Below are 25,177 nucleotides of genomic sequence, written 5' to 3'. Positions count from 1 at the left end.
ATAAGGCGGTGGACAATAGAATAGAATAAATAAAGTAAATAAAATAAAAACAAATAAAATAGGTCCTTGCTTTAGGTGGTTCTGTGATATTGCACCCTGCTATCTTTCTTCAAGGCTGTTGCCCTCTTTAGGGCAGATGGGGGGTGCATCTTTCCCCTATGGGGAACGACACCTGGCGGGTTGTGATTGCCTTGGGATTCATTGCTCCCCCACAATGTTTGCTGGTACTGACGATATGGTGGGGCCCAGTCGTCAGTGCTGCCCTGCTGAGGTCAGGTGCAGCTAGTCGGGAACCAATGCCTAGACAAACTACCACCAAGGAGGCCGGAAAGCGTGTTAATAAGGCAGTGGAAAATAAAATACAGGTCGTTGGAAATCGAATGCATTCAAAGGTTATGTTCTTTAACATTATTGGTGTCTTACAATTTTGCTTGTTTTATCTTAGGTTTAGCAGCTGTCCGCATCTGGATGGTGGGGCACAGCATCATGCATTGGGCTGGCATCAGTGCACGGCAGTCCGGTTTGGGACCGGGTCTCGGCCTTCCTCCACATGTGCAGTTGCCTTGGCTGTCCAGATGGGGAATGCGCCAGCCAGAATTCCTGCCGCTGATTCGGAGGTAGGTGCTGCTGGAAGGGCTGCCCACTGCTGTTGGGGTGCAGCTGGGTGAGAACGACCTGGTTTCCATGGACTGTTTTTTTCACTACGTGCTGCAATTTTGGGTGACCTGGAGAAGCTGCGGGCAGTGGTGCCGACAGCAAAATATTTTGGTCAAAGCTTTTGCAACGACGTGTTTGGAAGGGTAGTCGTTGCCCAGCTGCCACTGAAAGGGCCAGGAAGCACATCAATTCTGCTGTGTCTAAAAAGATTTTTGAGCTGGGTGGAGATGTGATTTCCCACCCTGAGATTCTTTTTCAGGCTGAATCCTTTTTCAGGGATGATGACGTGCACCTTTCTGCCTTAGGGAATAAGGCTTGGCTGGGTGCGGTGGTGGCTAAGCTGAAGGCTTGGTTGGGTCTGTGAGTGGTTTGGCGGTGAGCTGAAGGCTCCATGGCGGTTAGGCATTGGTTAAAATTGGTTCTTGGAGGGGTAAGTGCCTACCCCTCCAAATGGTGCGGAAAGGGAATTCCGTTAAAGGAATCCAGGGGCTTGCCATTCTTTTCATCCTTGTCCCTGGCATCAGACTTGGGCTGTGCAAGCCCCACAGGAACATGAGGGTGAGAAGTGAGGGACTGATCCAGCTTCATTTTCTCACCCAACGGAAGGCCAGCTCTGTCCCTGAGGGCAAGGACAGATAGTCATAACCAATGCCTAAGCAACCACTCACATTTTTGTATTTTGAATAAAGTTGTGGCCAAAATTATGCCAAAAACCTTAAAAATTGATGTGTGAAGTGTGAATTTTTTTGGGGGTGGCATTGTGGGACTCAACACACAAGAGAATAATAATAATTATGTTTTAAAAATCTTAAAGAATAAGTAATAACCAATAAGCAGGGGGAGGCAACATGCCAAAAAGCCAGAAAAGATAGTTGAGGAAAGTCATGGGGTTTGGGGTTTTTTTGGGGGGGGCGGGATTTATACTCTAATTTGCTTTCTTATTTGAAATAATGATTGTGATGATGATAAAATTGTAAAACTCAATAAAATCATTTAAATAAAAAGAAAACCTCTGGTTTAGGGTTTCAGCTTGGATGATGTTGACTGAAGGAAAGTTGTGGCATTTTGCAAGAGGCTTGAAAAATGGTGGAGAAGAGAGGTTGGCAGAACTATTGGAGGGCTGGCTGCAGTGGTGGACTTTGGGCTCCCAAATTTCGGCGGTGTCCTGTGTGACGCTAAAAGTTGACACACACACACACACACACACACACACACACACACACACACTTCTTGTGGTCCATTCTGCAGCATCGTTACATCCTGCAGCAGAGTGCCCAGTGCAGCTACCCTAAAACTACATTTCTTGGTTGGAGCAGGCAGCAACAAAGGGACAGGCAATGTGGCTGGTTCCTCTGTTTGAAACCTAATCCTGCTGCTCCTAAGAGAGGAGCAAAGACTCATCTTGAGATGTGAATGCGCTGAACCTTCTCTTCAGTGTAGACACAGGTTGTATATATTTGTAAACAAACCATATATCCTAATGTCACCATATATCTGCAATGCCCAGAAACATGAACCCTGGGTAAGCGCCAAGACCCTGAAATCTCACACTACTCAGAGTCTGAAGAGGTATTTTACAATATCAAAATAAGAGGCCTATGGGAACACTCAGTAACAAAGGGGGTGTTGGGTCCCCACAAAACTTCACTGGAGACCCAAGACCCCAGCAAGGATTCCTGCCCTTGCTGTAAACAAAACAGATGGAATCATAAGGCAGGATCTTATTACTGGTTGTTTTAACCAAGTGTTCCTAGCTAGAAGCATTTTAAATGTGTGAGTATCTGTATCAGAATGTGAATGCTCCCTCTCATTTTGCACTTCCTTTCCAGTAAAACATGTGCAGCCTCAGTGAGTTTCATTTCTGTCCCTGTACATTGTAATTACGCAGGTGAATTGCTGATGTTGTTTCCCATGCAACAGATTCAAGGAACCTGTTTTTTTCTCAACTATTTTCTGCAATGTGGGGAGGTTAACAAAATTTATTGTTGGACACATGGCTGATGCTTTCAGCTAACTTACACAGGGATTCCAGAATTGTTTTAAGGGAGGGTGGTGCAGGCCAATATTAAATTACGCAGGGTGGGGGCTTTGCTCACTCCACTTGTCCACTCCCCCCACCACCCCCACTAACTCCCTAGAGGTCCCCCTTTCTATCCCTCACAACTACTCACCTCACCTTTCACCCCTCTAACTCTATTTTTAAGCCACTTGCTTTTTTATTATCATTCTGCAGCCCTGTTTTGCACCCATTTTCACCTTCATCCCAATGTCCATGCTTTCCCTTCCTTTTTTGAACTGCAGTTGCACACAAACCACCCTCCATGGTAACCTCCTGCACCTTTCTCTTCTCACCCATTGCAGCTATGCAACCATTTCACTTTCCATCCAATTATAGTCATCCTATGACTCCCGTATTGCATTGCCATTTTTACCTCCACTTTCATCTTCACCCATTTCCAAAAGTACCACTTTTGATAACCCACTTTTGCAACTCTCATTTTCACTTTCACCCTATTTCCCCCCACTTTTCTCCTGCTTTCATTTTTCAACTCCCCCTTGCACACATCACCCCATTTCCATGCCACCTGCTTTCGTATTCTGCAGCCCACCTTTGAACACACACTATGTTATCACCTTTGTCCCTTTTCCCTCCCTCCCCCCTCCTTTTTCCAACTTTCTTTGTGCACAGACCACCTCCATGCTGTCTCCTATTTTGCAGTCCCCTTTGTGTGTGTGTGCACGCACACACACACAAAAATGATGATGTATGTTGTTGCATTTTTAGGATGAATAGAATCTTAAGACCAGGGCTGTCAGTTGGCTTGTTCAGTTACGAAAGGTTAATTTCAGTTAATGGATGCTGTACATATAAGTGTCTTTGCTTGTTAATTAAATATTTGTTCTAAATTACCACATTCAATGTGGAACTTCATATCGAAGAGAACACATGGTACCAGGAGTGAAATGCATAATGTGAAATATAATGTGGAAGCTGTGCTCTTTTTCTAAAAAAAGAGGGGCTGGAACTCACCATGAATGCCACCCTTGTTCTCTTAGAATGGCAGTGGTGCCCAACTGAGAGGTGCTGGAACTGAGTTCCAGCAAGTTCCATGTGGAAAAAAGCCCTGTGTCGATTGCACCATGCATCCTTTACTACTCTCACATGAGGCAGCTGAGGAACAGAAGAGGGAGAGGTTCTATGTTGTACCCACCTCTGCTATTACCCCTTGTTAAACCTTTTTTTTTAAAAAAAGAAAAAAGCAAAACAACCACTTTTGCCCTCTCAATGGGGAAGCTGTCACACCCAGAGGGAGATCCTCCTCCCCCCGGCCCCCTTCAAGGCCTTTCCTACCCCCTTAAGTTATTTCCTACAGACATGAGTTCCCTCCTTTTTGTTCCTGTCCCACACCCATTAGTACCTTGGGAAACAACCAATGAAAGCAGCACAATGACAGACTGGTGTAAACATTGCACAAAGAGAGAAAAATCTAGTGTATTTCCATAAGACATAGTTCATGACTAGTACAAAACAGTAGGGGGGAAAAGCCCTAGAATCTCACTGTTCAGGGCTCAGCTTCACCCGCACCCTCACCCATGTCTCCCTCTTTTCATTTCCCTCCATACATTATTTCACAACTCACCTTGGCTTTCCCCTCCACAGATAAGATATGCTCCATGTTTGCTGAATTGTACCTTTTCCTCAATTAGCTTTGACTACAGCAGTAGGGCTGTTGTTTGCCTGATCTTCTCAGGAGGGTGCTTACTTCTCTCTAAGTTCTCTCCAAATGGGGGCTGTAGCCACCTCTGCCCTCCCATTCCAGGGTCTCTTAGCTTATGTGTTGCATGTGAACCAAATTAGACATGAGGATGGTTGACATGTGTTTCTTGTTATGTGTCTTACCTGGTGAGTACTTGACTAGCAAAAGCAATCAGGGCTAATACCAACCCCCCTCAGTTCCATGTGCAGTTGTTTTATGTGGTGGACTGGTGGAACTACAGTTTGCGCCATGTTACTGGGTAGTGAAGTATTCTTACTGTGGACTAGAATCACCCACCTAGGTCAAACCCTGTCCATCCATGGCCTATCTAGACAGGAATGCCATAAAGAGCTTCCTGTTTGGCTAGGATTTGGCCAAATCAACATTGGTCTTTCTGGCTCTGGTAGGTTTCTTGGCTTTCATTCATTGGTTCACATCCTGGATCATCTCTGGCAACCTTGTGTGGTACAACACCAACAATGGAAGAGATGTACTGGTCCATCTCTCCCCCCCCCCAGTACCTTACCTGTTCTCACTTGATTTCTCCATCCATGTTACTCCATTCCCAGCTTGCTTCTGCTGTTTGGAAGGGAGCCAGCTTTGGGGAAGGAAAGCCATCCATATCTGTCCCCTTAAAGGCAAGCTTACCTAATTTGCATTTTCTGAAACAACATGTAAACTGAAACAGAGCCTTCCCTCAAAATTTACACTTCTCCAAATTTTGCAATCTGGTTCTCCATTCAAATGATATGTAACAAAATGCCTTTATTGGGGCAAAGTGTGCATAAACATGCATATATTGGGGAGGGAATAAAAATTCGGAAAGTCATTGCATTAGGTGAAATTGCTTTGCAAAATTATACATATTAGGCAAAGTTGTATACATAGGAAATTCACACTAAAATACTGATGATTTTTCATGAATACTCTTTTTTGAGGTGTGTGTGCAATCTGATGAAGAAATATGGAGAACTGAACTCAAACTGAGAGAAAACCAAACCAACAGATTCAACTTTCTTTTGCCTTCCCCCTTTGGATATTCCAACTCTCGTGTGTTTCGGATATGGGATACTACCCGCGCTACCTGGAGATGCCAGTGATTGAACCTTCTGCATGAGAAGCAGATGTTCTACCACTGAACTCAGTATGGCTCTTCCCTTGTATCTGATGGAAAAACAGTTACACAGATTAGCTTTTCTTTTGTTCAGTCTGAATGTTGCATCTGTATTAGGTACTTAGGACATAATATATTGGCAATATATAAATGTGCAAATTCGCATGGGCACATTGCCCAGAACTGTGTACCACATACCACTAGATGGCAGGAGCTTTGTTAGGGCAGCAACAATATTATTGGTCTGTGAGGTAAAACATACCTCCTCCCAGATCTTGGACCACATTTTGGAGAAGAGCAAACAGGGAAATTGACTGCCTTTTATACACAGTATTACAAGAATGGAGAAGGCAATGTGCAGGATGCATTTTAGTGCCATCACAGATACACACTGGACAGCTTATCTCTCCAGCACCACCCACTTCCCCGAAACTATACTGAGAGTGATGCTCCAGGACAGGAGTGAGGATCCTCAGGGCTGGAAGCCAAGTGTGCCCCCCCCAAGCCTTTCATTCTGGCCCTTGGGAGTCTTCCCAGGCCCCCCTTCCTGTCCCCTTCCTGACCCTGCTTTGCACTTTCCTTGAGCATTTACCCTAGTTGGAATGAGTCCTTGCACTCTGATAATGCTTCTTCCTTGCTGCATTGGAAGGTACAGAGGAGTTTACAAGTATGCGTAGAAATTAGCCTTCTTACTGACAACCAGTCCAGGAGGTGGCACTGCCTGTAAGCTTCCACCTCCTTAGTCTTGGTGTAGCCCTACAACTCAGCAGGGAGGAGAAGGAGGAGGATGGGGAGAAAACTATTGCAAGTTGACTCTGCTTGTCTTTGGCTCTGGCTTCAGCTACTGACGGGCTCCCTGTCTTCTGCCCTACCAGTCCCAATGGGCACCAGCCACCACTTCCAGTGTGCAAAGATGAAATTCACACATTTGCTCTGCCCACTATTGCTCTGGCCCTGCCCACCCCTAGCATGTGGCTCTCAGATGGTTGCTCAGTAAAAATACAATCCCTTGGGTTGGGAAAAAAAAGTTCCCTTCCCCCTGCTCTAGGACTCCAGGGTGCTTCTCTGGTGCATCTGGTCACACTGAGACAGCGATGAAATTAAATGCAGCCTAGAAAAGTTCCCACCCCCTTTTGTGAGAAGGATGGAAACTTTTCAAGACTGCACTGCATTTAAAAGGGGGGGGGTGTTTTTCTGCCTCCTTCTCTGGATACTTTATTATTTCTTTAGAATCACAGTGGCTGTGTGGTTGAGCTTGCCTGAGCATTATGAGGTGGCTGTGAGTGGTTTTTCCTCTTTCCATTAATCTCTGCAGTCTGCTGGCTCCTCAGCTGCCCACAGTTCCTGATCCCTAAAAGGTCCCATTAAGGGAAAAATTGCTTCATGGCATAATTCTTTGGGTTTCAGTTGAAAAGTGGCAAATGGGATGACCCGAGATTGGTGCACTTGCTGATTTTCTTTTAAGAGAGAGGTGATTTTTTAAAAAACAAAACAAAACAAAAACAACATTTTTAAAAGACCAGGCTTCTTTAGTGGAAGCCACGTGCTCTAAATACGCTTTAAGTATGTGGTGTGGATGTGACCTCTATCATTTTATGAGTCTTCATCTTCTGAAATATCATGTATCCCTAAGGGCATGGCACAGCGTTGTGGCATCTTTCAGAACACTTTCAAAGCTTTGCTAATTTTTGCATATGTACTAACCAAGGTTTGTAAAGCATTCCTTAAATCAAGAGTTTTCACAATCCCTTCTCCCTGGTCAATATTAGCAGTCTTGTTGGGAGACTGACAGTTGTACAAACCTCTGGCACTGTTAAAAAAACCCATTGTTCTGGTTAGTGTATGTAATGTAGATAATTAGACTTTTTTTTTTAAAAAAAAAAAGGAGTCTGTAGGCGGAAAAACAACTGTACCCTGTCAACCATCAACCGTTAAAAATAACTGACAGGATGCACCTGACTGTAAAAGGAGTATGCCCACACCTTTTGAGAGGAAAGAAAGAAAAGTAACAGAAGGGGAAGGGGAAGCCCTGTGCAATGCATTATGCATTCATAATGCATGTGGACTTCCTCACATAAAGTTTGTATGTGGGTGAGGAGGTGGGTGGACCAATGGACAAAAAGATACAGAGACAGCCAGACTGACAGTCAGATAGATAGATAGATAGATAGATAGATAGATAGATAGACAGACAGACAGACAGACAGACAGACGGAGGCATGATAGAGGTATAATTAATTTTACATCGTGTGGAGAAAGGGGATAGAGAAAAGTATCTCTCTCTTAACACTGGAAATTAGGGACATCCACTGAAGATGACGAGATGGCTGGACAGTGTTCTTGAAGCTACCAGCATGAGTCTGACCAAACTGTGGGAGGCAGTGGAAGACAGGAGTGCCTGGTGTGCTCTGGTCCATGGGGTCACGAAGAGTCGGACACGACTAAATGACTAAACAACAACAACAACAACAACAATGAAGATGAATCTTGGAAGGTTGAGGACAGACAAAAGGAAGTGCTTAGCTAAGCTATAGATTTTGCTCCCACAAGAGGCAGTGATTGCTACCAGCTTAGAGGGCTTAGACAAATTCATGGCATATGAGGCCAGCAGCAGCTACTAATCACAACTACTACGTTCTTCCTCCACTGTCAGAGGCAGTATGCTTCTGAATACCAGTTGCTGAGAATCACAAGCTGGGAGAGAACTGTTGTACTCAGGTTCTGCTTGCAAGTTTGCCATAGGCATCTGGTTGGCCAGTGTGAGAACAGGATGTAGGACCAGAGGCACCATTGGCCTGATCCAGCACATTTTTCTTATGATTGGACTTCTTCAGTTGCCCTCATGGAATAAAAAAGTGATGAGGGAGGTGAAATCAAAATGTTTTGCTATATGATACCCTCCAACATATCCCAGAGGTAAACCGGGACTCGTGTCTTTCAGGGCCACGATGTCGTGTGAGATCTGTGTGACTTTCACAGAGTTGTCTCAATTTATTATAAAAAAAGTATTTATTGTATACGCTGCTGTCCTCAAGGCAGCTTACCAAGATATTCAAAATCAAAACGCAATCAAATTAGGGAAGGCAGGGCTCACTGGAGAGCCAGTGTGGTGTAGTGGTTAAGAGCGGTGGACTCGTAATCTGGAAAACCGGGTTCGCGTCCCCGCTCCTCCACATGCAGCTTCTGGGTGACCTTGGGCTAGTCACACTTCTTTGAAGTCTCTCAGCCCCACTCACCTCACAGAGTGTTTGTTGTGGGGGAGGAAGGGAAACGAGAATGTTAGCCACTTTGAGACTCCTGAAGGGGAGTGATAAAGTGGGGTATCAAATCCAAACTCCTCCTCCTCCTCCTCCTCCTCCTCCTCCTCCTCCTCCTCCTCCTCCTCCTCCTCTTCTTCTTCTTCTTCTTCTTCTTCTCACACGCCTCCCAGTTGTGTAGAGTTTCAGCAAGTGAAGCCTCTGTGTCACTCCTGTTAAACGTCCAGGACACCCCTGTCCTCTTTCGCCTCCCCAAATCAAATATTAAAAACCACAGGAAAATAAAAAGGCAATAAATAACAAATAACAAGGCGCTCAGCTGACAATAACCACCCCACCTCATATAAAAACAGCAAATCTGTCCATTAAAGGGGGATCAAGGCTCCTGAGGGGCCATAAAGGCCATTACAGTATTACAAAGATTACTTCTTAAGAGGGAACAAGTTGCCTAGGAGAACTGTAGCTGAGGCAAAGCAAGCATGGAGCTCATAAGAAACCAGGCTGAAAGCCCCCATGATAGAGTGGGATATATAAAGTATAATAAACACTAGTTTAGTGTTTATTATACTTTATATATCCCACTCTATCTTAGTTATAAAAAGCAGTGCTTCTGTGAAGGTACTTTATTTCTGTGGTTAAGGATATATAGGCTGTTGTGGTCACAGGGGCCAACTATAGGGGGCCCTAAGGGCCCAGGCACCTACAATTTTTTGTGGGTGCTCAGCACCCACAGTGCAGGCTCTGATGTGACTGCCAGGCAAAAACATTCCTTTTTAAACAGGCCTTTGGTTGATTTGATTGGCATCTTATGTCCATTTAAAATGTGGAGGTTTTTTGTGGGGGGAGGGGTGTTAATGGGTTGTTGTTTTTATTTTGATTATATATACAGTGGTACCTTAGGTTACAGACACTTCAGGTTACAGACTCCGCTAACCCAGAAATAGTACCTCGGGTTAAGAACTTTGCTTCAGGATGAGAACAGAAATCATCGGTGGCAGCAGGAGGCCCCATTAGCTAAAGTAGTACCTCAGGTTAAGAACAGTTTCAGGTTAAGAATGGACCTCCAGAACAAATTAAGTTCTTAACCTGAGGTACCACTTTATTGTAGTTTTTATGTTTATCTTTTCTGTGTACAACCCTGAGACCTCCGGGTATAGGGCAGTATATAAATTCAACAAACAAACAAACAAACAAACAAACAAACAAAAACAAACATAACAGGGATGTGACATGGGCAGGGAATGAGGCAGAACTAGCAATCCATGTCCTTCCTCCCCATCATAGCAATCTTTGGGGTGTTGAGAGGATGGCGAAATAAGGCTTACGTTTTTGTTGAACAGTGGTGAAGAGAACACAGTGCTCTTGCCTTTTTTCCTTAAAACTGTTATTTTATTCATGTATGTACCTGTTTGTGTACACAATTATGCAGATATAATCAACGAATCTACAAATAAAATGCATATGTTTCACAGGGAACATTCCCAATGGAAATCAGTAGGATTTGCTTCTGAGGAAAGGGGCATATCCTTGGCCGGCATACTTTTTTTTAACTAGGTGACTACCTTATTTATTCTCCAAATGTCATAGTATCATAAGATCATAGAATTGTAGAGTTGGAAGGGACCACAAGGGTCATCTAGTCCAACCCCCTGCAATGTAGGAATATTTTGCCCAATGTGGGGCTTGAACCCACAACCCTGAAATTAAGAGTCTCGTGCTCTATCAGCTGAGCTAGTCTCCCACACAAAACTGCAGAAGCTGCTGTATGGGGGTTAGCAGGCAATGGGCTGCAGCCTAGTGGTGGAGCCTCAGCTTTGCATCTAGAAAACCCCATAATAAATCCCTGAGCTCTCCAGGTAGGAATGAGAAAGAACTCTGCCTGTAATCTTGGAGAGCTGCTACCAGTCAGTGTTGATAATACTGAGCTAGTTTTCTATCTTGCTTTATCAGCGAAAGCATCAGAGCTGAGTAGCAGAACATATGTTCAGTCACTGGCATCTCCAGGTATGAGTTAGAATAAAGATTCCTGCTTGAGACACTGGGCTGGATGAACATGCAGTCTGAGTCACTACAAAGACAGCTCTGTCTTTAGACAGTTCTTGTGTTCTTTGGTTGACAAAAGCCCTACTTGGCTGTTTTCCCTTATACAATTAACATTAAGGCAGAGTGCCCCCACCATCATAGCCCCACCCACACTTTTCACATACTGGGGACATGCCTGTAGAAATGACGCTGTCAAGTTTTGTAGGATCTTCTTCTCATTCACTTTCCCCTTGGTGTCAACGGCGTGGAGTGAGTTTCCAGTTCCCATGGCTACATGGAGGGGGTGGGATGGGGAGGGGAGGGAAACGAACGGAGTATGCATGCACATTCAACTGCATAAGGACATCCGCGTCACCCAGGAGATTGCAGCCACAGAGATAAAAAAAGAAGAGTCATTCTGTTGTATAGAGAGGTCACTTTCTGGTTCACATGGAGAAGTCATTTTCAATGGACCCCAGAGACAGCAGCGCTCACCTGTATTGAGGCCACACCGGGTGTTGAAATTGTGCACTCCTGAGAATTTTGAGCCCAGGGCGGTCCTCTCCATGCTATGCGTGGAATCCTGACTAAACAAGATGATACGAAGCGAGATGGACGAGTCATGTGGCTCTGTATACAGCTTCTGACTATGACTCCTTGAATGATTAGAAGTCCAACTTATTTTATTCCTTAACAGAAGAAGCACTTTCTCTGCTCATCAGACGACTCCTGATGGCCAAGCTGCTGTGTCTTGACACCTGACCCTTGAATTCTGATGTTGTGAAGAAATAGAGGATTGGATCTAAGCAACAGTTAAGACTTGCAAGGCTTAAGCAGAAAGGGTGCAGATGCAGGATAAACCAGCGTGCGCCGCAGTCTCTGATAACGTCCTCTTTCACCATCATAAAGAAGAAAAACACAATGTGGTATGGCGTGAAACACACGAAGAAGACAATGGCACACGTAGCAACCATCCGTAGTGCCTTCTGCTTCTCGGTAGTGTTTTGCAGAGGGATATGGCATTCTTGGAGGGAGGCTTTTGTCTTCCAAGTGCAGTAGACAATAGTGATGAGAGGGATCAAAAACCCAACAATTTCAGCCACTAGCATCAACAGAACTGAGCTGACATGGCTGCCTATTTTCTTGACGCCAAGGTCGGTAAAGCAAGTATCATTGCTGTTTGAACTTCTCATCAATGGAAATGGCAAGCAAGCAGCTCCAACAAAGATCCACACAGCAACACATATGGCCACGTCGTACCTCCGTTTCCACCCTTTGGCCCTGAATGGATGGAGAAGGAAGAGGTACCTTTGAACGCTGATGCACGTAAGGAAGCAAATGCTGGCATACATGTTAAGATACTTCAGATAGAAGCAGAGCTGGCAGAGGAAGGTTCCAAAGGGCCACTTGTAGTTGATGTAATAATATATCCGCAGAGGCAAGGAAAGGACTTGAATGAGGTCAGCAGTGGCCAAATTAACCATGAAGATGATATTTTTGTTTTGCTTGCTAATGAAGCGGCATAAAATCCACAGGGCCATGCTGTTGGTCAGGAGGCCTGGGATGAAGACGATGGTGTACGTCGCTGCATAAAGAGAATGCTGGAACTCTTTTCTGGGTTCTGTGCAATTGTCTGTTGCACTAATGCTCTGCAGCAGCAGCACAGCTGCACTCCCATTAGAGGCAAAGTGAGATGAAAGGGGCACTTCTTTGGAAATATTTACCCTGTTTTTTAAAAAAAAACAGAAGCAAAAACAAGTAGTGTAAGGTTTCCTGTTTTCATTATTGCTAAAAGACACAGTATTGTCTTTGCGTTGATTTACAATGCTTTAAAAAGCATTGGACTAATACTTAGCCATACTGACCAGGGAAAGTTTGACCACTGTAGATCATACGTTGGTTTATTCAAGATTGAATTACTGCAATGAACTTTATGTGGGGATTCCCTTGTACTTGATTCAGAAGCTGCAGTTAGTGCAGAATTATGCAGCAAAATGACTGGCATGTGCCCCCTCCCCTGCAGATTCACACAGAAAGGACCAATGAAACTCTGTTTTTGGCGGGGGGTAACCTGAGACTATACTGGTAAAATGGGAGGGGCGTCCCTAGATATTGCTGCAATTTTACTCACCTCTATGTATTGCTGCAAATCTTATTTGCACTGTAAACAAAAACAACTGTTTCCTGGTCTGTTTCCACCCACAGAAATAACTCTTGCACATAACCAATTCTCAGCTATTGTCTCCTGCAATTGCTCAACTCATTCCCTCTTAGCCTCTTTCATCACTTAAAGGAAAATCCTCACGTAGTTGTGTGCTCATATGTTTTCATTAAGTCACTCAGAAATTCAGTAAAAAAACGCAGCAACAACAACTGATTTCCAGCTTCAATTTTACATGAAGATGTCTCTGGAGAAAATAAAGCTTAATGCAGTTTACAAAAGGACTCTGGGTTTTCTCCATCCTTGGAGAATTAAATCAGTGCTTCTAATATAATTAGGGTTGGCCCAGAAGATCAATAGGATATGTAGGTTGCTGGCAAAGTAGTTGTGTCAGTGGCTGACACAGGATTGGCTCTACCATTTAGGCAGAGTGAAGAAGCTGCCTCGGGCGGCAGGCGCAGGTGGCAGGTGTAGGGGTGGGGATGGAGCTGTGTGTGCCTTGTGGCAGGCACTGCACCCCCAAAGTTAGCCTCATGTCCTCAGGAGTGGTAGAGGGTGCTGTCTCAGTGCCAGTGCTGAAGGAAGATTTTACTTGCCAGTCTGGTCAGCTTCAGTACATGGAATTGTGTACATCAGGCAGCCTAATGTCTTGGGCTGACCCTGCTGACCCTTGTTTCTCTCCGGGCATTCAGCCTGTTCACATATGAAATGAAGTGAGGTAGGAGGGGCTTCCTTTAGCACAGATGTATCTATCCTGCGGGCCAGATCCTTACCTTCACTAGCCTGCACAGGCCAAATTCAACAGATGGGCAGGTTTGCCCTCCTGTCTATCACCTGATGTCACAATAGCATCAGCTGCCTGCACGTAGGCAAACAGCTGCTTATTAGGGCTCGGAAACAAGTCACATATGACAACCTTAATGGTCAACTGCTTGCTACTTGCAAAGAGCATTGCACAGAGCTTTTGCAACCACCAACAACCACCCGGTCGTTATTAGGAATTGCAAAGTGCTGTGTGTAGGGCGTTGCATAGAACTATGCAGGTGCTGATGTTTGGCTGATTGCAAAACATCTGCAGCCCAACCACATCTTCACTTGTTTCATATCTGATTCCATATATGATGTCAGGTATAGGGAAGTTTGGTGTGGCTTTTCAAAAATGACCAGGCAGGCCAAACAAGGAGCCCTAGAGGGGCTAATTAAGGCTGCAGGTTCCCTACTGTTGCTTTAACTGAAAAGGAGCAGATGGAAGAAGTACATTGATCCCCATGCCCACTAACAACTTACCTCCACACAGTTCATTGTACTAGGACCTAGAATTTAGGTACTTTCCCCCCAGTCCTCATTCAATTACTAAGGTTGAGAAGGGAGAGGAGTGCTTGGAGCAGCGCCCTATAGTAGGATGTGTTGAGGGGCAGAGGAGGATTTCCCACTTCCTACCTATGCATTCCTTTTTCTATGATCCATACCCCTTCCTTCCATGTTAAATGTCAGAAGGATGGGCATGTCAGTGATGACTTTAGCACAGGTGTTGTTGGGTACCGCAAATTCCATCATTTCTGACCATTCGTCATGCTTGTCTAAGCTGATGGGAGTTGAAGTCCAACAATATCTGGAGGAGCACAGGGTGGCTGCTCCTGCCTTATCACATGCCTTCAGATAAGTATGCATGTTTAAACTGAGTGCCCACAGAGTGGAGAAAATGTATAGGTTTAGGAACATTAACAAGTGGCCACAGCATCTGTTTTTCTCTGCGCCTCTCTCTGCTAAGAAAACCATAAGCTGTTCCATGGTTATTGGATTTATTAGGCAGCCTTCCTGTAAATTGTCAAACAGACTCTCTGCACCGTGGACCAACTTTGTTTGTACAGGTTGTTTTTTAAGAGCTTCCTCAGTCTGTGGCTTCCTTTCTCCAGTAAGTGGGCGTAGGTCTTAAAACAGTAAACACAGCACTTGTAACTAGTAGCTTTTTCTGTACAGCGGCAGAAATAAGTCATAGCTGGACCATGTGCCTTGAAGAATAGGGTCTCCTGCCTGTCTTTCCGCTTTGGGTTTTCCACAAGAATTAGGCTTTAACCGGATTCCAACAATGACGGCACAGTCCTGTCAAAGTGTTCTTAGAAATAATACTTTTTAGCTCAGTTGAATTTACTCTCTAGTAGTAGCTAAAGCACATTTATGAAACCTAATTTCTGGTGAGGTGTGTGTGTGTGTGTGTGTGTGTGTGTGTGAGAGAGAGAGAGAGAGAGAGAGAGAGAGATTTTTGTGCACATGTGGTTGCAGTGTGCATACTGTTGTGGTGTCTGCATGGTACCCACAATATTTCCTCCAGGTGGCAAAAATGCCAGTGGGCCAGAAAAGGTTGGCCTAGCAAAATGTAAGTCAGTTTGTGTGGAGGTGTTGTTATTTTGTTCTTGTGTGTGGGTATTTCTTTTTTTTAAATTCACTTCCTTTCTATTGACCCCAGTTTATTGAAAATAAAAACTGCAGATCTTATGCATGCTTACTTGGAAGTAATTTCATTGAAATCTGGGGACTTTACTTCAACGGAGGCACAGTAAAGAATTTCTATTCAGTTTGCATATTAAATATGAATTTATCAAATTATCATGTTATGAAACAACATGAGAACTGAAACACAACCATCCTTTGAAAATTATACACACTTTGCAATGCAGTTATCTAACCAACAAAAGTTATTGTTTTTTAAATGCTTATATCAAGAGAAAGTGTGCATCCAATTGCATGTATCAGTGAACATAATATACAAAAACGTATTGTGTAAGGGAACACTGCTTGCAAAAATATGTTCATTAGTCAAAGCTGCAGACAAATATGAATTTATTAGGGAAAAAATCACTGCTGAATTTTCATGAGATTTTAAATGAAAATTCACAAACTGATACAGAAATATGGAGAACGGCATTTAAGAAAACAAGAAACTGAAAGAACAAAAATAATAATAACCCGCCCATCTGGCTGGGTTTCCCCAGCCACTCTGGGCAGCTCCCAATAGAATATTAAAAACACGATAAAACTTCAAACATTAAAAACTTCCCTAAACAGGGCTGCCTTCAGATGTCTTCTAAAAGTCAGGTAGTTTATTTCCTTGAAATCTGATTTGAGGGCATTCCACAGGGCGGGCGCCACCACCCAGAAGGCCCTCTGCCTAGTTTGGCAGATCCTTCCTTCTCTCATTCAGAGTAAATATGGATGGGCTTGTGCTACTGTTGGCTAGAATGTGGGGCCAGCTGAGACAGCAATGGCTCAAGCGTTAATGAAATAATCCTCAAAAGTGTATTTCTAACATAACCCATAGCTATTAATCTGGTTTAATTGTTCATATTCCGCCTGGCTGGAAGTGGAGAAATAATGTAATTCAGATTTTAGAAGGCAAAGCTCCTTACTCTTCCTGGAGATCTCATGTGTAGTTTTTAGGGAACGGGTCCTTCTGATGGTGGACTCCCATCAGCCTCAGCTTCCAATCTTAAATCCTACTCTTCCCATTTATGCAGCCATTTGGAATTTAAAAATAATCATCAAAACTTTTGTGCATATTTCTCCTAATATCCATATTTGTGCATGCTGTTTTGACTAATGTAAACTTTTTGAAAGTTATATAATGCAGTTTTGTTTGTTACTTTCATGAATATATTTTATGCACACTGTCACCTAAAACACATTTTTGTAAATATTGTTTGGTTGGAGAATTGCATTGCAAACGTAGGAGAAGTGTGAATTTTGAAGGATGTCTGTGTTTTAGTTCTGATAATGTTTCAAAGAGTGCAGATTCAGATGATTCACCTTGAAATGCGAGCTGAATCAAATCTCTTCTCCGTACCTAGTGAAGGCTGCTTTAAGCAGCTGCGCATAATGTAGTCGTTCATTTAGGTTGTTACTCACTCTTTCCCAAGGTTTGGCATGGACTGCAACTTCTCCCTCCACTCTCCTTCCCAAAACCACACCCTTTAAGAAGTTTTATAAGCCAAGAAGGCAACTCCCTACTTTCACCAACTTTTATAATTGAAATTTGGACTGTGGTGGAGCCAGCCGAGGGAGGGGAGAGGGAATAATAAGGGATGGATATGAGATGCATTGGACAATAAATCTATGCCAAAAAGCATGGAGAGGTGCCCTCAGTCATTTTCACATTGAGAACAGTTTCTGGTTAAGTTCAATTCTCCACATTTCCGCATCAGCTTGCAAAGAAAAACACCCAAAACTTCCTCATGAAAATTCACCAGCATTTTATCTGGTGCAAATTTATCCTAATATAAACATTTTTTGGTCTGGACATAACCAGAAACTATTCTCAATGTGAAAATTGATCAACAAACTGCAGGACCCAGACCTCTTAGATTTGGAGGGTTATGATAATCGATGGGGATGCACGCATACTTAGCGTAAGGGAAAGCAAAAGTTCATAGGAATTTTTCAAACCATGTTATTAGGAAATCTTTAATGACGGTTTGGGAGAAGTATAAAAACCTGCTTGAACCCATGGTTCCCTGGTGGATTGCGCCAAAGGCGGTCAAGAGAAAAAATACCCGGGGACCCTGGCCAACATATAAAGTACTCCTAAAGGAGGATAATAACCAATTGAAATTAAAAAGCTTTGGGGAAATAAGAGAGTGCCTTTTTGACTGGTTTCAATATCACCAATTATTTGAGACATTCAAAATTGACAAACAAAAGGGTTTTTCCACTGAGACCTCTAGATTTGAATTGGATTTGGTGGACTCCAGAATTAAAACACTTTCTAAAGTATACCATCTCCTCCTTGACTGGGAAGTCAAGGAGGAGGAGGTTACAGCGGCTATGATTAAGTGGTCACAGTATTTTGGGTACTTAGTAACAATGAAGCAGTGGGAAAACCTCTGGAAAACAAACTGGAATTTTACATCCTGTTACTCTCTGAGAGAGAATTTTCTTAAAATGCAGCATCGGTGGTATTTAACCCCCTAGAAATTGTCCAAGGTGTTCAAAAATGTCCCAAATAGCTGCTGGAGGTGTAAAGAAAAGCGAGGTACTCTATTCCATATGTGGTGGCAGTGTAAAGAAATCAATGTGTTTTGGGAGGACATCCACACAGAATTGGAAAAATGTTAAAGAAATCTCTAAATAGGAAACCAGAAGCTTTCCTTTTGGGAATCACAGATTTGGATATTCCTAAAAAGGGTGAAGAGATCTTCTTATATGCTACGGTAACAGCAAGAGTTCTCAATGCAGCAAACTGGAGAAGTGAAAAGTCCCATCAAGATAAGAATAAATTCAAAAATTGGTTGAATACGCAGAATTAGAAAGCATGTCAGAAAAAATAAACCAAAACAGGTATTTATCTCAAAATGGGAAGTTTTAAAAATATATTTGAAAAATAATAATTGTAGTCTAAGGTCATTCACACCGTTCGAATAATTTCAGTAGCAGTATTAAAGGTAAAGGTAAAGGGACCCCTGACCATTAGGTCCAGTAGCAGACGACTCTGGGGTTGCGGTGCTCATCTCGCTTTATTGGCTGAGGAAGCCGGCATACAGCTTCCAGGTCATGTGGCCAGCATGACTAAGCTGCTTCTGGAGAACCAGAGCAGCACGCAGAAACGCCTTTTACCTTCCCGCAGGAGCGGTACCTATTTATCTACTTGCACTGCATGCTTTTGAACTGCTAGCTTGGCAGGAGCAGGGACCGAGCAACGGGAGTTCACTCCGTCGCAGGGATTCGAACTGCCTACTTTCTGATCGGCAAATCCTAGGCTCTGTGGTTTAACCTATGAATGGATCAAAGGATATTAAATTTGAACAAAACTAGTTATGCAATGGCAGTGAAAAAGACCACTTTTATGTTTTGAAGGTTATTAGTTGATGTATTAATTCTCTTCTTTTTGCTTTGGCGGAGATGGAAATTTATTTTCTTTTTCTGTATGGTGTATTAATGTGAATGGTATGTGAATGGTATCAATAAAATCTAATAAAAACAAACAAACAAACAAACATTTTTATAGGCACTTTTGCCAGATAGACAAGCACCTCTTTACCCTGACTTTTGGCATAAGGTGTATATTTTCAGGACCAAACCTTGTTTTTGTAATTGTAAGTTGTTTTAAACTGTTTTAATACTGCATTTTAATGCTGCAACCCACACTGGGATCTTAGGATAAAGAGTGGCTGATAAACAAACAAACAAACAATTTATCCTAATACAATGCATTTCTGTATGCCCTTTTCACTATTTTTTATGCACACTCTCTCCCCACCACCATGCATATATTTTTGGACATGCTGTGCGTTTGGAGAACTGCATTGCAATATTTGGAGAAGAATGAATTTTGAAGGACCCCTGTGTTTCAGTTTACATATTGTTTCGGAATGTGTGAATTAGGTAAGCTTGCCTTTAAATGTAAACAAAATCAAATTTCTTCACCATCCTTTCTAAGAAGTTCCATAAAATAAAATAAAACTGACAAGTAGTACTGCAACATGCCCACTCCATTAAGAACATTGCACCCATTCAGTGATGCAGCCAAGTCATTTTAGAGGATGGACTTTTCCAGGCGGCACTTCTCTTGAGATGGTTGTGTGTATTGCTTCACTTACGTCAAAATGAGGTAAGCCAGCCCTGTGGAATTTGGGGACCCTCTTGCTCGTTCAGTAGAGCGGGGTTCTGGACATCTGCCCCACACCATCATATCCTGCTCTGATAGCACCACTGAGTTAGTGTGGCCTTTTAAGATAATTTCACACTTGTTTCTGTGCCTGTGCCTTTTTCTGCTTTCTCTCTATCTCTTCTGTGAACTTCAGCTTTTTGTTACACTTCAAGTTTTTTGTCACAAGGCTTATGCAGGGGAGGAAATTGAGTGTGGCTCCACTCCAGTCTGGTCCCTGCCACCTTCACATTAGCATTTCTGTCTGATGCAGGATAAGCCTAAGCACATTTACCTTTTGAAAAAATGAACCTCAGACCTGGGGCCAAACGCAGCCCTCCAGGCCTCTTTGTCCAGCTCTCGAGGCTCTTTCTAGACCCACATGCTTCCCCCCACACCCTTCCCAAGTTACATCTCATGCCAGCCCTACCCACATCCGTTTCAAAGTTTTTCTTAGCAGCTGAAATGTTTCCTTGAACTAGGATAATGCCTCTGGATGGAGGATGGAGAGATGGCTCTGTGTGTCACTACAAAGGGTCACCCTTGTTATCCCACCCACTTTTGTTTCTGGCCCCACTCACTGTTGCCCCTGCAGGGGCCCACTACTGGCATGTTGCCCCCAGAAAGTTCCCCACAGGGAATGTGGCCTTAGGGCTGAAAAAAGTTCCTGTCTCTAGCATTAAAGCTTCCCCAAATCCTGGAAGCCTGATCAAATATGCTACAATGCAAATAGCAAGGGCACAGATGTGGTGCCATGCACCTTGGGGCAAGGGCAAAAGCATGGCCCTGTTACCCCTTTCTGCTTGATTTCCTTCTTTGCACAAGAAGTACATTTAGCTATGGGGTGTATAGGGTGTTAGAGGAGGTGTAACATCTCTGGTGGGCAACACATCATGTTCCTCCTGGGATAGTTTGTCCACCTTTGGTCCCCACCCTGCACTCTGCTCTCACCTGTGGCTCCTAGAAGCTGTCAGCATGCAACAGCAGCCGCACCCTGGGAATGGCTTCTACGGGCTGGCTAAATCAGGTGAGAGTAGCTGGTGCATCTCAAACTCTTGGTAAATTGGGGACTTCCCTGCACGTGAAGACAGACTCTGGCAGACTGAGCAGACAAGACCAATAGTGGGTCCAATGGTCAAGAAGGAGGTTTCTGAACATGTGGTGGCAGGAAGTGAGGGGGAAATGGGGCTCATCAGCCTAGGAAGGTAGCCTAACCAGGAGAAGAAAACTCTGGTCCTAAATCTCTGCTGCCTGGCAGGATATCTTTAGGAGAAGTAAAGGCTAAGGAGTAAACCCTACACATCTGGAGTGGAGTCCCCAAGGCAGTGGGATGGGGACTTGCTTGTCTTCTTCCACCAACTCCTGCAGCCAAGCTGGTGCCAAATGTATTGCTCTGCTTTTCTGTGGACCACAAAATCAAGGCTGAGAGGGGTTTTTTTGTTGTCTGGTCAGTCCAAAACCCCCATACACATGACCAGGGCTTGCACCCCAAAGAGGTCACTTTCGTGCTGCTAATGTAGTGGTTTGAGTTCACCCCCAGATGCACACTCCATTGTCTCTTGAGATAGATGGATGCCAAAAACAACATTTAGCCAGCAATCCTATACACCCTTACCTAGGAGTAAGTCCCACTGAAGTCAGCAGGATGTTCTTCTGTGGGCAATAGGATTCCTATGCACATATCTGGGAATAAGCCTCACTGAAAATTGTGGGACTCAAATCTGAGTAAACATGCATAAGAGTGCATTGCCAACCTAAAAATCTAACCTTAAAGCCCTCTCAGCAGCTACCCGTAGATGGTAGATTTGACCGTTATTTGATCAATACCAGCTGCAAAATGTGAGATAGCTGATAAAAGTGAAGACAAAACAGAATCATTTGCTAATATTTCCCACCCACAAAAACCTTCAACCTAGCCATGAATATCACAGCATGAACGTTGCTGTTCTGAGCTGTTTCTGAAAGATTCTTAGCATTGTAAATTGGCATATCTCCAGTGCAAGGAAAGCCCCCTGTTGTAAGCCAACCATACTCAATCAGCTGTGGGAAATCCATGAAAAGGATGTGGGAGATCTATGGCTGGATCTAACATTCTTTTTAGGACTAAAAAGAGCCGTGTGGGAGAGTGGAGAGAGGCAATTTGGATTACGAATGTGAAGCTACTCTAGGTGATGAAAACTGACTTTTCCATTCTATTTTCCTGATTCAACTCAACACACACACACATACACACACACACACACACACAGAGAGAGAGAGAGAGAGAGAGAGAGAGAGAGAGAGAGAGAGAGATTGCTCCCTGGAGTTTCAGACTCTGTCCTTTCCCAGCCCTACTTGCAGTTGCTAGGGATTGAACCTAGTGCCTTCTGCATGCAGGACAGATGCTTTACGATTGAGCCACAACCCTTCCCCATATTCTTTAAGGCAGGCCAGCAAAAGTGTATGAATGTAACCACCAGAAACAAGAATAACTGTTTAAATTTTCAACTGAGGGTGGTGGGATAAAAATAAATAAATAGGCCAGTCTCAGTTTGGGAGTCCAAGGGATCTATGTTCAGCCAGCCAGATAGCACACATGGTAACTGACCAGATAGGCATCAACAATTATTTCCCATTGTTAAAAAAAGAAGTTTTCTGGGGCAAAACAATGCAGATCTTGCAGATTCATCATCTAAAGCAGAAATGGGTAGCCTGTGCTCCCTCTAGGTCAGGCATGCCCAAACGTGGCCCTCCAGATGTTTTGGAATGACAATTCTTTTTTGTGTGTGTATATACCGTAATTTTTATTAGTTTTTTTAACATACCATTTTCAACAGTAATTAAACATACTTTTATATCTTATTCAAATTTTTGACTTCCATCAATCCTGTCTGAATTCCCACCATCCCTGACCACTGGTCCTATTAGCTAGGGATGATGGGAGTTGTAGTCTCAAAACATCTGGAGGGCCAAGTTTGGGGGTGCCTGCTCTAGGTGTTGCCACATCACCTAACCCTCTCTGACCATTGGGCCCTGCAGGCTGGGTCTGAAGGAGTCCAACAACATCTGGAGGGCCACAGGTTCCCAATCCGTGATCTGAAGTTTAAACTGGATGGAGGGACAAGTCTGGATTCTCTTTTGCTCTGTTACATTGTCATAGGAGGGTTTTCCAAACACAGAGTGACATCTTTGATTTGTTAAGACCTAAGAGAACCTTATACTGTCACCAGCATGGTCATTTCTCAGTCTGTCACCTATGTTAAAGTTGCATTCAATTCAAGCTTATCCAGCTAATCAATTAACAGTAGGAATGGGGGAGAAATTCAGTTCAGTACATATTTGAAGCCAAATCTATCAGCTTTGCGCTTTCCAAAACAATACGTGAACTGAAGCACAGCTATCCATCAAAATTTGCAATTACTCACATTTTGTGATGCAATTTGCCAAGCAATCAATGCTTACAAAAAATGCATATTTTATGGGGAAATGTGCATAAACATATTAGTATATTAGTAAGACTAGCATACAAAATTCATTGCATTAGGGGAAATTGCTTGCAAAAATGTGGACATTAGTCAAAACTGCAAAGGAAAATGTTTTTATTAGAAGACATTTACCCTAAAATGCTGGTGAAGTTTCATGAGGGTTTTTTTTTTAAAAAAAAATGCAAAATGTGGAGAACTGAATTTCAGATTGGAAACATTATATATGCATAGAACCAAAATTGGGAGATCTTTCCATCCCTAATCAACAGCTTTAAGTGTTTTCAGGGGAAAAAATTATATTAGTCATTTCATGCTGTCTACTGTTTTGCAGGCATACAGACTAGTTGCCCAAAGGGCGATAGAACAATAGAGTTGGAAGTCACCTCAAATATAAGATAATCTACCCCTGCCCCAGGGTAAAGGAAACCCACAGCTACAGCATCCCCGACAGGTACATATCTAGTCTCTGCTGAAAATCCTTCTGTGAACATTAATCACCTTCTGAAGAAATTTTAACCCTGCCGATGAGAAATGTTTAGTGAAAACTAGAGACTGGAGAGAAATTTTTTTCTGTTACATTTAAAGATGAATCTACTAATTTGCACTTTCTGAAACAATCTGAGAACCAAAACATATCCACCCTTCAAAATTCAAATTTTGTAATGCCATTCTCCAGACAAGCTGTGAATATAAAATTTATATGCCAGGGTAAATTGTGCACAGAAGTGCATACATTAGTGAAAATAACATACCAAAAATGCATTACATCATGCTCTGCCAAAATGTGCACATTGGGTAAATTGCATACAAGAAAAATGTGAATTTTAGAAATTTGCAATAAAATGAATTTTCATGAGGACTGTTTGGGTTTTTTTTTAAAAAAAAATCACATACTTCAGTGTGGACAATTGAACTTCAGATCAGAAAAATGAGAAACTTAGAGAAACCAAAATCGAAAGATTTTCCCACCCTGTAATTTGAAATCATTGGTTTGGATCTTATCTTCTGGAGTCTGGCTTCAAAAAGATCATTTTAGCAATCTTTTGCCGGGCAGAAGCAGTTCTCCTGAAACTCACAGCGGGTGGTGTGGTGAGAACTTTCCTACAGCATGATTCCAAAGCCTTACCTCATTGGAACGTCCCAGTATTAGCAAAAGTAAGCCCTCTGGGAAACTCAGCGTTCTGGCAGCAGTGTTGCACCTTGTTGCTTTCATGTGTGATTAAAACGGAGAAAGGAAGACAGTAGATAAGTTCAGGTTAATGCAACAGGAAGTAAAAGGCTGTGCTACTTCTACCACGGAAGTCTTATTTACATGCAAGAACATCAGTCTGAATCATAGTGTTGCTATGCTGGTTTTCTGTAACCAAACAAAGACTGGGACAGATTCTCACAGCCACAGACCCACCCACCCACATTTATTCTTTGCGACCAATGATTAGGGATGGATGAATTTATCAATCTTGGTTTCTCTCAGTTTCCCAATCTTAAATCCAGTTCTTCACATTTATGCATCAGCTTATTTTTTTCCAAACAACCCATTGCACCCTTGGTTGCTCCATTCACCACCTGCCATTCCCCTCCCATTAACCCCCAGAGTTTCCCTTCCCACCCCATGCAGCTACTAAGCTTGCTTTCCACTTTCCCAACCCCATTTCCGAAGCCACTTCTCTCTTCTGTTCTGCAGCCCCACTCTGAACCCGTTTTCACCTTCACTGCCATGTCCTTGCCTCTCCTCTCCTTGTGTGCAGCCCCCATGGTTACCTACTGCACCTTCTTCCTCCCCCCCCATTGCATCACAACTATTAAGCTGCCTTTTCACCACCAGCACAATTATGAAGCCCCCAGCCCTCCTATTGCCCAGGCCCTTTCATGCACCAGCTTACATCTTTGACACCATTCACAAGGCTCTTACTCCCCCCTCCTCTTTTTGCAATCCCTGTTGAAACCACATTTTCACCTTCACACATTTTCATCCTCCATCCCCTCCTTACTTTTCTCAGCTACTTTCCCCTTACACACAGATCACCCCTCATTTCCATGCCTTGTATTCTCTTCTATTGCACAGTCTCATTTGTGCATGCACACACCATGCTATTGATGATATCTA

General features: G+C 43.3%; 1 protein-coding gene across 1 annotated transcript; it reads right to left on the bottom strand.

Annotated features, from left to right (window-relative positions):
* Nucleotides 1-10,153: 10,153 nt before the first annotated feature.
* Nucleotides 10,154-24,318, bottom strand: LOC308579279 (putative P2Y purinoceptor 10). Its single transcript, XM_081180200.1, has 2 exons — nucleotides 24,197-24,318; nucleotides 10,154-12,533 (listed from the first exon to the last, which is right to left on the bottom strand). The coding sequence occupies exons 1-2, from the start codon at nucleotides 24,199-24,201 to the stop codon at nucleotides 11,492-11,494; spliced, it is 1,047 nt and encodes a 348-aa protein (XP_081036326.1). The 5' UTR covers nucleotides 24,202-24,318; the 3' UTR covers nucleotides 10,154-11,491.
* Nucleotides 24,319-25,177: the final 859 nt, after the last annotated feature.

This window comes from Podarcis bocagei (assembly GCF_964188305.1).
Source record: "Podarcis bocagei genome assembly, chromosome: Z".
NCBI classification, from domain to species: domain Eukaryota; kingdom Metazoa; phylum Chordata; class Lepidosauria; order Squamata; family Lacertidae; genus Podarcis; species Podarcis bocagei.
The sequence above is the reverse complement of the archived record's forward strand: the minus strand, read 5'-3'. Positions and strand labels throughout refer to the sequence as shown.